This window comes from Semicossyphus pulcher, unplaced genomic scaffold (assembly GCF_022749685.1).
Source record: "Semicossyphus pulcher isolate SPU_LCO1_2020_fin unplaced genomic scaffold, fSemPul1.0.p SCAF_12, whole genome shotgun sequence".
In the NCBI taxonomy this organism is placed as follows: Eukaryota; Metazoa; Chordata; class Actinopteri; order Labriformes; family Labridae; genus Semicossyphus; species Semicossyphus pulcher.
Window position 1 is genome coordinate 26,356,751 of NW_027211626.1, and position 14,337 is coordinate 26,371,087.

General features: G+C 44.1%; 1 protein-coding gene across 1 annotated transcript in view; it reads left to right on the forward strand.

The window, feature by feature from the left end:
• The first annotated feature begins 507 nt into the window (after window positions 1-507).
• Window positions 508-14,337, forward strand: part of LOC138588487 (adhesion G protein-coupled receptor A3) — a 207,760-nt gene continuing 193,930 nt past the window's right edge. Inside the window, exon 1 of the mRNA XM_069658635.1 lies at window positions 508-725. Within this exon, the coding sequence (XP_069514736.1) occupies window positions 508-725 (218 nt within the window). The remainder of the gene's footprint in view (window positions 726-14,337) is intronic.

Genomic DNA, 14,337 nt, shown 5'->3' on the forward strand with positions numbered 1-14,337 from the left:
GGGGAGGGACTTTTTGGACACAAGTGCGCAACAAGTCCAAGGGCGCAAGAAGGAGTGGAGGATGAGAATGACAACACGGAGTGCACGAGCCCAGACTGGGAACGGATTTTAGAGGATACGTCGGTATAATATTTTTTATCCTTAAACACATATTTCATTCATGCTGCCGCTGGGAGAGGAGGATGTGTCGCACTAAAGTTTATCCGGACTTTGACAGCGCGCCGTGGGAAGTTTTCCCTGCTCGTGCCGCGGCACTGAAAACACCATGGAGGACTTTAAGTGACACAGAATGGCAAAGAAACAGCGCTTCACTCCCCTGATGCTCCACATTTCTCTCAGGTTTGATCGCAGTAGTAGCGCTGAAAGTTTACAGTTGTTGCGGACGCGGCTGGTGACGAACAAGGCACGAGATCTGCACTTTAATGTCACGGAAGGCGGCGTGAAATGGTCCCGACTGCTCTCAGGAGTTGGGAGGATATAACGTGAAATACATTTCAAAGATCCACCATGAGAGCGCTGAGTGTTCTGTGCGTAATCCTCGCGCTGTGGGAATCGAGCCTGAGCAACAGGAATTGTCCGGACCTGATCGTTGACAGCTGTCACTGCTCGGCGGAGCGGTCCAAGGAGCTGAGCCGGCAGCACGTCCGGGTCAAGGTGGTGTGTGATGATGTGGACCTGATGGACACCCTGCAGCCCAGCTTCCTCCCCAACAGAACCGTTTCCCTGTGAGTAGCTTTCAATAACTGTGTCACACCCACTGGCAGCACACTGTGGCGACATGTGTCCCAGGAAGCCCACCAAAGTTTGGATGGTTTTAGATGAGAAGTTCAAACTTCCATGTGGATGGATTTTTTTCTTCTGGGGGGTCTTGAAGCTTTCTAAGGGGCCCCAAGAGGTCCTTAAATCCCAGTTAGGGGACATGAATTCGTTGACAAGAGCTTGTCAAGTGTCATGAATTGAATCCACGAGGTTAAAAAGCTTTGACACAATCCGTCAGAGTCTTTTCTATTGGAGCAATGAGCTCCAGACAGACACCACTCAAATGAAATATACGAACTGCAGCCACAGAATATTCTCTTACAGGGACATAGCTGCATCTTGATAGCATAAATGTTGCTGAACTCCCCACAACAGTTTTATGTAAGAGCTGCAATTACATCTCAGGAAAGCAAAGCAAAGAAAAACATCAAAAAGATAAGATGACTTTAATGAGCAGCTTTTCTGCTCTCCTGTCATTAGAAAACATTATAAACCCATTCTGTTATATAAAAGGTGTTTTGGACACAAAAATGCCTAATTGTTTATAAATCAGGCACAAAATAACAAGGCAATGGTTTATTTGCTGATTCCAGCATCTCCAGTCTGCTTTTTTATGACTAACATTTATTTTCGGGGGCATTGAGAGTTAATAGAACAATTATACGCTCAGAAATGTGACAAATATCCTGTTGGCAAGAGGCAAAAAATCAAGTATTCAGGACAGACAAACCAAAGAAAGACAAAATAGACAAACTAGAAGAATAAATAAAGACACGGAGGACAAAAACAAACAACTCTGCCGTGTCAAAGACAGAGATAAAGATGAAGAGATGTAGTGAAGGTTAAACCCTCCTACAGTCTTTCTCAAGCGTCTTTATTTCCTGCTTTTCTGTCGTTCATTTTAAATGTTTCAGTTTTGCTCAGACAAACAAGACACTTGAAGACGTCCCCATGGGCTCTCCGAACAGGCCGAACAAGTGATGGAAAATAATCAAGATATGTGTCAGATTAAAATGATTATTATCACAACCTTTATTTAATCGGGTCATCTCATTCAGAGCTGTTTTGCAAAGAAAAAGATCCAATTACTGCAGAAGACATGAGGACGGAGATAAGACTCACAGGCAAATACAAACAGCAGAAACAATAACATACATCCAGAAGAGCTCTGAAATGAAATGTTTAAAGTCATCCGATCCCGTCCTTCTCATCGTATGGGCCGAAGACTGGGAGGTCTTTCCCACAGTCAGTGTTTACTGACGGGGTATCGGGAGTCAACCCGTCCTGGGGTCTGATCTTAGAACAACAGATTAAAATGTGAAAGGTGGCGTACTAAAGTGAGGCAGATTTAGCAGGAGGCATTTATATACTCACATGACAGTGTGAACTTTTTTATACAGCACACAGTCTCTCATTTTATACAGAGATCCTGAAACAACACAGCAAAGAAGGCCTGTCTCACACTGAACTGTAAAATGTCGCCATATTGATACTGAAGCAAACGAGTGACTGATGCGGGGCGGCAACATAATGTTTCTTTACCGTCCCTGTTGTACGGCGGTTTTTGGAGCATGTTTAGTTGCTGCAGATTAGATGCTAACTGCTGGTGGGTCTCACAGATCCTCAAAGCTTCACACTCCGACTCTTTCCTTCTCCTCCTCATACTGTCTACATTTAATACAGAGTGACGATGCAAGATAAAGTATCTGGGGATGCACAGCGATGTACAGTTAAAAAGGAAATCCCTGCTTCGGGACACGCCCCTTAGGTTTACCAAAACGACTTGGTCAGGTTTAGGTTTAAAAGTACTGTGGTAGGTGAGTCGTGAAGTGGGCGTGTCTTGTAGGAAAGCATTGATCTGCAAGACTGCAGAGAGACCCTCCTCTAAGCCCCTCTAAGCACCCTCCTAAAGGTGCTGATGAACACATTATTTATCTTGCAGCTACACAGCTTATGCCCAGACCCACAGGATCCGTGTCCGCCACGTTCCGTCTGCAGCTGAATTCGCGAGATCACAAGATAACTACATTATCACACGGGAATTGCAAAATCACGCGATAACATCAATTTTAAACAGAGCAACACACAAACAACTGTTCAGTTTGCACCTCCGAGGTTGATTATCTGCTCATTTGGTGATCATTCCGTGATTTTTGTGCTTCTACAATGAGTGAGTACACGACTTAATTAACAGTTTTCTTTTTCCAAGATCTCAGTGTGTTGATGTTATAAAAACAGGAGTCCGTGCATGGTGTTTTATTTTGAAATGACCAGATCGTGGCGCATGCTGTGGAAACACGAGCATTGACTAGAGTGGCTGCGATTAACTCCGGAGGTCGCGGCACTCACGGAACGCGGCGGACACAGATCTGTGGAATATAGGCTTTACACTACTGGCAGCAACAACAACACTAATCTTGCTTTCATCACTAAATACGTAATTGAAATCAAACAAGAAGTGTTGCTCAATGTGCTTCTCATCCCTGAGTTTGAGATCCAGCGTCCAGCTACTCTGGAGTCTCACCTGTCCTCTTTTGCTACACCTGTGCATAACTCTGTTGCTCTTCAGGGTTGTTATTTGCATTCTATTCAAAGTTATTCAAACACAGATTTTGCAGCTCGACAGGAGAAAGCTCCTTTAGTATTCATCTGTGCCTCTCTTGTAGATGAAATAGCACTTCAAACACTCGAGGGGTTGATAACTCCCCCCCTCTCTTTCTGCAGGTGCACAGATTGACTTCTAGATTAACAGACTGTTTTATTCCTGGAAACTTGAGACCTGCCTTCTGAGTGTGAAAGCAAATACTAAATGTAAAGGCCCTTGACGAGTTACAGGCGACCACTCATTCTGAACTAAGAGCACGCTTGATTAATGGCAGCACTTTGCTCACTGCAATTTGTTTGGAGTGGTGTTTGCCTCCGTGTAGCAGGCAGGGAGCTTTTGTTCCTGATGTGGAGAATGCTTAAAGGCTTTGTTTGCTCTTCTACATTCATCAGAGAGCTGCTGTGTGACGCCTCAAGGTGCTCAAGGATTTTGATTTGAAAGTGGAAGATGAACAAGTATGATTGGAGGTTTTCCTTTAAATATACAGTAATAATGAAACCTACAGGAAGTCTCTCACAGCCTGACACCTTTTCCTCAGTGCACATGAGAAATGTGTGTTTGGTCTGATAAAAACAGCCCGTTCCTCCCTCAGTTCTATATTCCTTGGTGGACTTAATCTTACAGCCGAGCTCTGGCTGGCCAGGAAGCAGTTTTCCTGCGTTAGGAAATGTGACCTTTGTCAGGCTGAAGTGGCCTCCCCGCTCGCTCTTTTGTTTAGATGTGCTGTGCAAATAAACACATATATATCAGGGGAAGTATGCACATACCGACTCCTTCTGTGGACCGCCCAACAAATCTACCAAACGTCCCTCCTGTCTCACCTCGATGAGGAGGCTGAGCTCTTTGCAGAGCTGTTTCCTTAATGACAACTCAGGCTCATTTGTGTCACGTTCAAGTGCGCTAACTCAGATCTAAATGCCAACTCTTATTAAAGACGCAGATTGGGCTTTGTTGCTTTTCTTTCTGCCTTTTATTATGGTGTCTGTAAAATGTTTATGAGGAGCGAGCTGTGCAATAATACAGCGACTTGCAAATGCCAAGAAACACAAGTTAACAAGCAAATGAAAAATTTTAGCATAAATAAGAGAGATGAAAATGAACTGTGTATGAGTGTGTCAGTAACTTTCTGTGCTTCAGAGTTAGGGGAGGGGGGGGGGTTTGACCTTGACCTCTGCTGTAATGGTTGTACCGCTGCCTCTCTGCAGACAGAAGCTGAGACTGTAGCCGACACCTGTCTGAGGCAGAGCTCTAACAGGATGACGCAGCGCCTGTCCGCTGAGGAGGAGGAGGAGGGACAGATTGTGGAAGAGACAAGGGGATAAAATGAAGATGGGAGACAGACAGAGAGGCAGTGAAAGAGCCATTAGAGGAATAGGGTGACAGAGAGGATGCTGGGAAAATGGGGATTGGAGGTGTTCGGTAAAATGTAACTTGATTGAGATGATGTGACTGCAACAAACAGGTAACAGCTGATTGTTACTGAGCCTCTGAGTCTGTGTTAGAAACTTTAAGCAAAGACTGTGCACTTACAAAGTTCTTCTAAAGTACAGCTGCTGCGGTTTTCTCCCACTGAGCTGTTGTGTTGCATCATTAGCTTAAAATTCTTATTTTAACCTGATGAGTGTGGCTCGCTCTGTGAGACTGTATCAAAGATGTGGACAAACCCAGCAAAACATCTCTCACTGGTTTGTTGATGTTTGTTTTGAAGCCTGGAATTTAGCATTTTGGCTAGCATCGTTGGCGTCTTGGTATTCTGGAGCCAAAAGTAACTGAATCTGGATGAGATGGTGGAGCTGGAGAGGAGCAAGAGGTCAAGAGGTTAGCAAACGCTCAGTTATCAGCTAACGCTAGTGCTAGCATGGTTAGCAAAGTGCATTCTTAGGTCACAGTAACTTTCCTATAATTGGGACTTTACAGTATTTTGGCCATTGAAAACAGGATTTAAACAAAATGTATTTACTAAAAATCCCCGCTGACACCACATTTTGTCTTCAAGTATAACCCAACTTTGGCATAGAGCAGCCGTCTCTATGGGCCCTCTTTATCCTCATCATCCTCCTCCTCTCAGAGGCAGACAGGAGGGGCTGTGTGTGGTGTCTAAAGGGAAAAGATCTGGAAGGGGCCGTCACTGGCTCCAAACCACTACAAGAAGTCAGTCATCATGCAGTGTAAAGACACAACTGTAAGCGTGGCTGTGAGACAGCTGCTGGTTTTACATACAGGCTGCTGCTCAGTATGTGGACACTTCTTCCAAAGAACGATCAAAGGAGGTTATTATTGATCTGTGGGCCTCTCTGTGACTTGTCAGAACACTTTATTTTCCTAAAATGTCTCTCTGCTCGCTCTCATCTTATTTTTTGTATCGTTCTAAATATAATCCTGTGTTTCCTTTACTCCCCTCCTCTCTTATTTTCCCTCGCTGTTATTCCTGGGGGGCTTTTTTCTCGTCTACTGAGGCTCTGTTTGTGCTCTACCCTCCTCACAGTTCTGAGTACTTCTGCATGAATATTTCATTGACGTGCACACATCGCCCGTCCATATTCTCCTGTGCATAAACTCACTGGCAAACCCTGTGAGCGCTTACAGCATCGAGGCATTGTGAGAGTAAAAGCCTTAAATGACATGTCGTACATACACACAGACAGCTGGCTGTTTATCTGAAGAGACGTGACCAAAACGACTCTGATACATCAGGTTGCATCTGACATCTCAAGCTGCCAATCTCTCTGTCTCTCTCCGTCCCTCTCTGGTGCTTATCTCCTGCGATATGGATGATTTTAAAAGAAGCGAAAGGTTCATGTTTAGATGAGTGCACGCTCCAGTATCAGCCGAATAAGACCCAGAGGGCAGAATACTTTTAGCTCCTCTGCACTTTCCCCTCTGCAGCAGCTGAAGCCAGCAGCGTTTGCCCCTGTGTTAGCTGTGTGCTGGAGAGGAGTAAGGTCAGGGCCGTGCAATAATGTTGCTGCACGTTAGAGGCTGCCAGTCTCCTTAATAAGAAGCTATTGATTCATCTCTTTACCAGCAAATGGTCAGCGGTGTGTCAAGGTTTCCTCAAGGCTTCTGTGGGTGGGTATTGATAGTGCAGGTCCGCCAACACGTTGTCACTCCAAACTCAAATGCAGCAGCTTGGTCTTTTGCTTTATGCTCCAAAATATGACTATAGATGCTCCTCTTGTTGCTCCTAGTTCCTATCGACACAGTCTGCCATTGAGGGAACTGCAGTCCACCTTCTTGTTCGCGCTCACGCGGACACTCGCACACATGAACGAGCATCCGGAGTTTTTGCCGAAGACACACGAAACTGAGCATGCTCAGTCTCGGAACTCATCGGCTCTGTTTGCTTCTCACTGACGAGACGTGTACATTGACCAGTATCATGTTGACCAGAATCAACACTGTTTGTCATAATACCCAAGTTAATATCATGTTAGGTGGTGAAGTTTTTGTCAAGCTAGGCTGACAACACTGACATACACACTCAGATAGTATTTTGGTTGTCATAACGTTGGCGACCATGCTAAGGTTAGCCAACTAGCTCTAACATAACTACAGTGCATGGGTCTGGCATTGTGCTCCGTAACCAAACTCAATTACCAGCCAGATCAGCCCCGGGAGTCTGCATAAGTTGGCTGATGTTATGTACTTGACAGTGTTTTGCTACGTTGCCTAACTGGCAAATCGTCTGCGATAGCAGACAAGCTAACAGTAGCTTGTTGCCAGCAGCTTACAGCTGGCCGGCTAACCTAACATAAACTGCATGACTCCGGCATTGTGCTTCGTAACCGAACGGCCAATTACGCCGTCGAACCAGCAAATCATCACAAGCATCAGCGAACATTAGCCAGGCCGGGCAGGGTGGCTGGAGAGAGCTGGGATGAAGCACTTGTGCTGTGAGAAAACGCTGCACGCGGGTTTTGTTTCTATGACAACAATAAGTTGTGGGTCTGTTTTGATCCCCAAAAGCAATCGAAGGTCTCCATGATTGGCATGCCCTGCCGATGTTGACTCTAGTTTTCCCCCTGACGACGATCACTTCCTGTTTGGTCAGACGGGCTTCACTAGATACAACTTTTAGTTTTTTAATCTTGTGTGTAGTTTGTGTTGGTGTTGTTGTGGGTGCTGTCCGCCTCCATTTCACAGCTTGCGTTGTCTCGTGTTGCACACTGTTGACTGTAGTGGTGTAGAATGAGCTCTCGGCAGAGGTACTTGCTAACGTGCAGATATTTCACATCCTCTTGTTTCGCAGAAAAGCCGTCCCGAGTGCTTTATGTAAAAATCAGCCCACAGGCTGTCAGAGGCAATGGAGGAAGTCTCAATTTATCAGTTCCTCTACTATCCCTTCGCACATTGGCAATGAAAAATGATATTTGATTGATGAATACATGTGAAAGCTTACATATAGCCCCTTTAAATAGTTAATTCGGGGGGGGAATTCACTAAATGAACCTGTGCAAATGACACAAATAGACTCCACCTCTTTCTCAAAGCACACGCAGAGGCACCCAAAGTGTGCAGATCAAACAGCGTCTCTGTGCTCCGGTAACGTTACACGTATTTAAATTAGTCATTATGAAACATTCGGAGCAATTTTGGCCCCTTTCTATGCAAATGAGCCTTGTGGCAAAAGCACCTCATTCACAAACAGCAGCGCTAACAGCACCGTGCAGGTACAGTGACAATATTACCGTCTGCAGAGAGCTGGTGGTAATTGCAGCGCAGTATTATAAGGGCTGTCACGTTCTGTGTTTACACTGATCATGACGACAACGTCACCTTTTGTGTGATCAAAAGATGTAACTGTCTGTAAATATGCTACAGTCTGTTAATAATTATGTGTCATCGGGCTGGGCAACATAACAATATATATCGTCAAAACGATGAAAATATCTATCATTTTTCTGTATCGTCTCTATCGTGATGTCTCAAAACCAGCGGCTGAACTGCTTTACGGCAATTTTTACGTCAGTTTGACGACGCTTTACGTTCTAATTCTTGGGGGGGAACAATCAGTCCGGGTCTGGCCGAGGCTCAACCCCGGCACACGCGCACACTTTGTCCACATGTGTGGAGACGGTCTGGAGCTGTTACGCATGACGGGGATTATTATCTGGACGAGCTGCTGTTTCGCACTCTGTTAAAAGAATGAAGCTGCGTTACAGACAGTTAAACTAGTAAACACCTGTCGAGTTTATAATGAACTGAAGAGCTGCCCCCTCCTCTCCCTGCTCATCATCGATCTGTGGATGGAGCTGAGCTCCGTCAGTGTGGAGCTCACTTAATGCCTCAGAGCTCAGCACCGCGCAGCAGAGAGTGGAGGTGCAGACAGCTTCTCTTCAGACGCAGAACAGGAGCAAACTTCACGTATCGTCATCATTGCATCAGTGCACAATTTATGGAGCTATCAGTGGCCACAACATTCTTAGTGAATTCCCCCTTAGCTTCTGAAAAGCTGAGGTGGAAGGGTCTCCTGGATTAAAGTCCTCTGTCTGACTCTTACACTTTTGTGCTGTTCATAACACGTCAACTGACTTTAATTTCACATCAAAACAATAAACTAGAGAAAGGATCCAGAAATTAGGTTTATGGGTTCCTACAGAGTCATATTTGAAGCTTTGGGCTGCTGCTTGTGCGAAGGGGCTGGATCCGCTGGCCTTCATATTGGCTGTCTGCAAAGCTCTGTAACTCCTGCTCATGTGGCTTCTTTAAAGAAACAGCTGATCAGAGTGACTTTTTCACTGATGGTGAGTTCATGACCGCTGCAGGACAAGGAAGCCTGTAAATCGTGCTACAAACCAAGAATGTGTCAAAACCCAGACGTAGCATCTAAAAATATGAGGTAAAGACAAACAGATCTTCTCCTCTGTGCTCTCCCCACACCGCCGAGTAAATACTTACGTTACTTAAAGCCTCATAAATCTGAGAGAGGAGAGAGAGGCCAACTTTAAGGCTCGTTGTCATTCCTTGTTTCCTGACTCGCTGTAAAACAAGGTGATTAAAAGCCTGACGGTGCTGCTTCTGTTGCAGGGTGTGAGCACAGTGGGAAGCACATTAGCTCTGCCGTCTGTCTCACAGGAGTGTTTGGCAGGCCTTTATCAGCGCTCTGTGCGTGTGCGCCTGTGTGCGCCTGTGTGTGTGCAGACTATGCTGGAATCAGGGAGTTGCTGTGTATGTGTCTACGTGTAGAAGTTTTAAAATGTCAGCTTTTATGTTTGTCACTTAAAATGCTTCCTTATTTCATCCACATGTTGCTCAAAGGTTCACCTGTCGGGTTTTAACAAGGGCTGCACGATATTGGAAAGAACTGATTGCATTAACTTTTCTTCTGCTATATTTATTACGATTAAAAAAAAAAAAAATACAGGAAATTATACCAGATAAATGCGGCGTGTTATCAGGTCCATTGAAACAATTAACAATCATACTTTTTATTATTTGGGACTTTTAAGTCTGTTTTCTTCTAACAGAACAAAACCCTGCCTACTTTTAACTTTTAACAGCGTTCAAATGTATGTTTCATCAGCGTGATCGGCCCTGTGACAGTAACTTTTGAAACGAAAGCTCACCGTCTCCTACGTCCTGTCGGCACACACAGCCTCACGGCATGTGCACGCTGCAGGTGTAGCCGCTAAAAAGCAAACGCCCCGCAGCACGTCCGCTTTGTGAACGGTCTATTTATGTAAATGGTAAATGGACTGTACTTATAAAGCACTTTTCTAGTCTTTGTGACCACTCAAAGCTGCTTTTACACTACATGTCACATTCGCCCATTCACACACTCATTCATACACTGATTCACAGACTGATGTCGACACCTCGACATGTAGCCTGAGGGAACTGGGGATCGAACCTCCGACCGATTGAAAGACGACCAACTCTACCACTGAGCCACAGCCACAGCTTTAACGAGCTGCAGCTGATAACGGGAATACTCTCCCTTATTAGCCACCTCACGTCGATCATCCCGCAGACAGGCTTATAGAAACTAGTTTAATAGTTAATGTTGAATGTAGGCTTATTAGTTTAATTTTTAATATTTCATGTTTAAGTGTACGAAGAGAGCGAAGTTAAACCGGAGTCAAATTCCTTGCATGTGTTCATATCTGTCCGCTACAGCTGACTGATTCTGAACTGGATGATGTCCTGTGGAGGACAACAGCAGGAGATGGTTGTGTGCATGATCCTGTTTAAGGTAAAACCATCACAGTTTGAGCCTTCACTATTTTTGCTAAAGAAAGCTAAAGATCATGTTTTTCATGCCATCACATTGGATGTTTGTCGATGATGTCGTATCATGACGTTACCTGCGGTGCACATTGGTTTGACACTTCCAGGTTGTGGAGGAGCCGTTACATCTGGCTGCTGGAGATGTTTGTTTTTGTAAAATCCTGTTTAAATTGATCTAAAATAAAAAACCATAATAACCAGAGCAAAACAAGAATTTGAAGACACTAGAATAACTTGACAATAAGAAAACTCATCAGTGTAGGCTGTATTTCTCTTGCAGGTAAAGCAGATCAAACACCTTTGAACTCGAGTTCAAATAACTTCAGGAGTGTAAAGAAATATGTTGTTCATGTTTCTACATTCACAGAGTTTGATCAATTTTTGTTTGTGTTTATTTAGAAATAAATAAATAAATACATCTTCTGATACAATTTCAACACTTTGACTTTCATAGCCTCCAAGAATGACCTCACAAGAAGCAAAACAACCACTGTAGGCACTGAGACTGTTTGTATTACAAATTATAGATGTTAAAAAAGCCTAAAATATACCTTAAATATTTATAATAATAGGAAAATCAACAAATGATTACAACTTTTATTTGTCTTGATGAAGATTCATTGGAACGTCTTCACACTTGGAATAAGCGGGGCATGAGAGAAGATGCCGGAGGCTCAGCAGTAAACAGACACTTTATAACAAGCATCGCTCCAGTTTAAATGAATCCCTGAAAAACAAAAGAACACATCTCACTGCTTTGGCACATTTCTACAGCTATAAGTGAAACGATTCTCTGATTATATTTTGAACCATCTCATCACAGACGTTCATGCCTCTCTGTCATCCAGAGCCCACGTGAAGCTCTTTACATATGAACATCTGTTGGAAACCCCTGAAGCGGTGTCTGTTTCCTGCCCAAGGTCAATGTTAGTAGATATGAAATATGTTATTTTGGTTGGCCGTGTCAAGTAACCCGATCTTCTAAAATAACACAGGGTTTGGATGTTTGAAGAGAAGTGGTTTGAAACCTCGAGGCCAGCCGATCTGAATGTTTGTAATAGTTCACATTGTGATCTTTAGTCCGCTCCGGCCCTGAGATTGGTCTGGAGGACGGCTTCTGTTAAAGCTATTCTGAAGTCTGCTCTCATGTAATAATACAGCTGGATGTCTCTGGTGCGTGGCAGGACGATGACTTTTTAGTTGGACCTCACAGAAATATCCCGGCTGTGGTGTGGAGGCAGAACTGATGTGATCTCACTCTCAGTCCCTCCTCCTGTTGCCTTCAAGGACGAGTTATCAGTTCATCTGTTGGTGACTTTGTCTGTTAAACATCTAAAATAATTTAAAAAACCATCTCAGCACCCGAGCAGCTTAAACCAAGCAGTGCTGAAAAAATCCTCAGAATTAAATGTTCAACAAACTAAATAATTATTTAACAAATGTATTATTATTATTTTTTAATTGCTTAAACTTCTTAAACTGATCTATACCGCTTGTCCTGCTGAGGGTCGTGGGGGGCTGGAGCGTATCGCAGCTGTCATTCGGTGAGAGGCGGGGTTACACCTGGACAGGTCGCCGTCAATCACATCGAAGGACGTGGTAAATGATAAATGGACTGTACTTATACAGCCCTTTTCTAGTCTTCTGGTTTTCAGCCCACTCAAAGTTGCTTTTTCACTATATGTCACATTCACCCATTCACACACTGATGGCAAAGGCCTAAGTACCAATCTATCCCCATTCATACCCGTTGGCTATGCCACCGGGAGCAATTTGGGGTTCAAGGACACTTCGACGTGTGACTGTAGCAGTCAATCAGGTATTGAACCGCCAACCTTCCAATTGAGAGATGACCGACTCAACCACTGAGCCACAGGCGCCCAGTGGTCTATGAAGAAGAGTGGCCTGAACTGAAAGAGACGGTCTGGTCTACGGAGGATTTCCTGTCTGTGTCACCAGCTTACCCTTGCCTCACCAAATGCTGCTCCTGTTGCCTAGCAACAGGTAGCTATCTGGCTATTAACTAATATCACGAAACTTAACTTTTTTATTGGAGGATAATTTGTTTCTTTCGTTTTAATTTGTATCTCTAGCTATTTGATTGAATTGAAACCAAACCAAACATTTAAAGTGTTTTCCTCGGCCGCTTGAGAGTCCGCCATCTCGTTTAAATTTTCTAAATTTTCTTATTTTCATCTTTCAATCTGAAGGTCGGAGGTTCGATCCCCAGCTCCCTCAGTCTACACGTCGAGGTGTCCTTGGGCAAGAACCTCTAATTGCTCCCGGTGGCATAGCCAACGGGTATGAATGTAATAACTGATTGATAGTTGGGCACTTTAGGTAGCAGCCTCTGCCATCAGTGTGTGAATGTGTGTGAATGGGTGAATGTGACATGTTGTGTAAAAGCAGCTTTGAGTGGTCGCAAAGACTAGAAAAGCGCTGTATAAGTACAGTCTATTTACAGTCAATTTAAAGGAGCCTTTGAAATGGAACAGCCTTTGACGCTGTGACGCAACCGGCCTTCAAATATACTTGAAGGATGCAGCCCCTGAATTGGGACACAGCTAGAGAAAGACAACCTTACACACTCACATTCACATCTACGGGCAATTTAGAGTCACCAGTGAACCTAATGAGCCGGTCTTTGGACTGTGAGAGGAAGCCGGAGGGAACCCACGCATGCATGGGGAGAACATGCAAACTCCACACAGAAAGGCCCACTACGTCTGAACTGGGATTCTAACCAGGAACCCTCTAACTGTGAGGCAACAGCGCTGACCACTGGACCACCGTGCAAAGACTTGAATGTGTTTATTTCAGAATAAAAGCTGCGATCATGAGCATGTCTGGCTAACTAGCTTACCAGTTATGGTAAAGCTTTGTGTAGACAAAATGTCTTAATACGTGTCTGCTGTGTGACAGCCGCTCTCAGTTGTTCTGTCCTGCTTGAATTTGATTTTTACACCAGAAACTTTGAATCATTTTATTCGACATAGGTAAGATAGAAAAATCGCTTTCAGGATTAATATGTCGCTATTTACCGTTCCCCTTTAATCATATTTGAAGGGCCCATCAACACCTCTACAGTGTAATACAAATGACGTTCATCTATTTACATGTCTTCTTTATAAATCATCAGCAGGAGAGAATGCTTGTTTTTTTATCACGTGATGTAACAGCTACCCTCAGTTGTTAAGCTACGTGTCTCAAGCATGTAGCCATCATGGATATATTTCAAACACTTTTACAAGAATCCCCTTTTTAAAATGAGTGAGCTCAAAGTATTAAAAATTCATAGAGTTTGAATATTGTTGCGTTGCGGGGTAGCAACACGGCGATGTACGTTGCTTGCTCAACAGAGCCCAGAATTATTTCCTTGTCACAGCAGCAGCTAACCCGAGGCTGAGGTGTTCCCCGAAAAACATCAAAGAGGTTGGCTAGCTGCTTTTCACGCTTTCCGGCGCGTCCCAGAAGCGTGTCTCCGCTCTGCTCTGCAAAGATTCGTGCCGGGTCTATTTTTGACGGAGACTGCTTCAAGCACGCGTCAAGCTGAACAGAGCAGATCGTTCCAAATAGGAAGTCACAGACGAATACAGCATCCAGCATCCGGTCATTTCACAATAAAACACCAAGTACAGACCGGTACAGACTCATGTTTTTTCCGTTTTCATAACAACACACTGAAATCTGGAAAAAACAACACTTTTAATTAAGTAGTGTCCTCAGCCATGTTAGAAGCACAAAAA